Here is a 2,626-nt window from a genome sequence, read left to right on the forward strand (position 1 = left end):
GAGCTGCACTTCCAGGCCGCCACCTACCTCTGCCTGCTCCGCAGCGTCCGGGAGCACCGGGCCCTCCACCGGGAGTACCACGGCAAGGGCGAGCGCTCGCCTGAGGAGGTCGCCGGCCTGGTGGGCTTCAGGTTGCCTCAGCAGCCGGGAGGGAAGGGTTAAGACGATTCTACTGTGTTACCTATTTATTCCTAAGTAAATACCCTGAAAATTATCGAAACGGGCAAGGTTTTCTAGCTTGTGTTTTCTGTCCATTTTAGGTTGCCGGTATGGTGTGAAAGAGCCATAACTGGGACTCCCTCTCTCAGTTTATCAAGCATACCAGACCCCCTTCTTCGATCTGAACGTGTGGTAGGACAGGCAGCCTCTGCAGAATGAGAGAAAGGTTGGTTGTAGTGGAAAAACATGACAGCCTTCACTGCTAAACTGTCTAAGGAGTTGCAAAGGTTGTCGGTTCCCCCTCAAGATCTGTAGGTACGAGAATTTGCCCGTTTACTGTAGGATTTTCCAGCCACGTTGTGGGTGTGTGTAATTTTCTACTCTCCCAAGAGCAAAGGCACTTTCTTTGGAACACTAGTGGATTCTGGTAAGCGCTACAGTAGCACAAACCTCCTTCATCTTGAAGATTATTTTTTTTTTTTCCCCATGGTGTTGAGCTACTGGTAATAATTCAAAGAGATGAACACAACTTATTGAATTACGTGTTTCTCCGTGCCTCTGAGCAGTCAGGTCTGTGACTGTAGGCTTCCTGTGCTGTTCTTACATACCGAATCTCAGAAAAACTAAAGTGAACTGATTACTGCCAGTTACACTAGATACAAGAAAATGGCAGCCTGATTTGTGTTTGTCTTGCAACCTGGAACAGCAAGTTTCTTTCGATAAGAAAAGAAATAGTGGCTTGAATTGTTGCTGCTTTCTTCTCAGAAGAGGGTTGAATTATATGCAGGACACATAAGAAATCTGTAATAAGGATGACTTATAATGGCTAAAAATGTGAGGCTTGTTTACATGGGGGAGGAGCTATAAGCAAGGCTAACAAAGGAGTGCTTGTTTTTTTTTGCTGCCAGGGAAAACAAAATATTCTCTCAGAAAAGCATTGCGAATAGAATTAGTTCTAAATCTATATATTTTTCCCTCCCCTGTATTTAAAACTCAGGGATAGTTTAATCCCCAAAGTATAGTGGGTAGGCACAATAGATCCTTAAAACTGGGGAGACTTGGGCTACTTAGGTAGGGTAAGGAGATGTGAATTACAAGTTTTAAGGCTCTGTAGACCAAAAATCTGGCTTGCAATTCTTCCAGTGTTTCACTAGTTAAACAGTGATGGCTTCTTTTTTCGAAAAATGTTGATACCGCAAGTGGGAAAGTACCAACCTGTTGCAGCTCAGTAGATGAAAGTTTCAGCAAGTCACCATAACTTGAGAACGGCTGTGATGTGTTTTGTTGTTCTGAGTTATTTAATGCAGCTGCCACATTGTGCAATTTACTTTCCAAATGGGCTAAAGTTTTGCTCCATCCAAAATCTGTAGTATATTGCTCCAGAAGAAAAATAAAGGGCTCATTGTAACCAGTTCCGGGAAAAAAGCTGAAATTTGACCAGAAATAGATGCTCTTTAAAGAGTACCTAGAGTTAAAGGTTGTGTGGTGTGGGTACAAATAATAGCTAAAATTTCTCAATTTCCCCTAAACATACTAAGATATAAACAGAGAAAGTTTTAACCAGTATCTGTGTCTTTTCTAGTTCCTTCCCCTCAATCCAAAGTAATGTCATGACTAACAAAAGTCAATGTCTACGTTAAAGAATAAAAACAAAGCGGGGACATGTTCTGAAGGAGGAGCAACGGATGGGGAATCTTTTCTGAAACAGGTTATAGAAGGCTCCTGACTGAGCGTTGCGTTTTCTCTGCAAGTCCTTCTGAAATCCAAGTAATCGGGCTGGGTTTTGTGGCTTTTTACGTTGCCTTTTCTCACTCGTATTAAGCTAACCTTCAAAGTTGAACGCAACCCTGGTCGTGGACGTTTGGAATTGATCCTTGTGACGGTCATTGACGGCTTTTGGGCAGTAGATGGCAACACCGTGGTTAACAAAGGGATAATCACAAAATGCGGGCGTTAGGATAGATAGAAATTGTCAAAATATTCTTTTTGAGACTAGACCTCGGGGGTCTGTAAGCTGAATTAGCTGCAACGCGTAACTAACTTGTTTTAAGGGAGGTTCTCTAAAAAGCAGGTATTACAGGAGCTTTTCTCACCAGTGCAACCGTAACTGCACTTGACAGCTCGAGAGAAGAACAGAGCCATTAAAACGGTGCCGAGTGTCAGTCAAATCAAGGGAACTGTCTTTAGGAAGTGTATTCCGTCAGTGCTCGCTCAGGCGTACGTACCCATTCACGCCCACTCCCACCCAGCCCGGGTGCGTTTGCGCACCCACGTTTAATAAACTCGCTCCTGTCACGCAGCGAGCGTCCCAGCAAGGACGAGGCGTGCCTGTCCCGGCCCGGGGATGCGTAAGCAGGACCAGGCTGCTGGGCTGTGAGAGACGTCCGTTACATAGCCCCGGTTTCCCTCCTGCTGTGCAGTCCTTGCAGCTCGGCCACGTGCTCTGGTACGTTGGAATCGACCGTCG

At 45.0% G+C, this 2,626-nt stretch overlaps 1 protein-coding gene across 1 annotated transcript; it reads left to right on the forward strand.

Moving 5' to 3' along the window:
• Positions 1-6: 6 nt before the first annotated feature.
• LOC104159322 (chromosome unknown open reading frame, human C7orf55) lies at positions 7-162 on the forward strand (the record flags this gene model as incomplete). The annotated part of the gene is made up of 1 exon (XM_009697202.1): positions 7-162. A coding segment is annotated over one exon (156 nt), but the record flags the coding sequence as incomplete, so codon positions are not given.
• Between the last annotated feature and the right edge of the window lie 2,464 nt (positions 163-2,626).

Source organism: Cariama cristata, unplaced genomic scaffold, assembly GCF_000690535.1.
Source record: "Cariama cristata isolate BGI_N322 unplaced genomic scaffold, ASM69053v1 Scaffold45033, whole genome shotgun sequence".
In the NCBI taxonomy this organism is placed as follows: domain Eukaryota; kingdom Metazoa; phylum Chordata; class Aves; order Cariamiformes; family Cariamidae; genus Cariama; species Cariama cristata.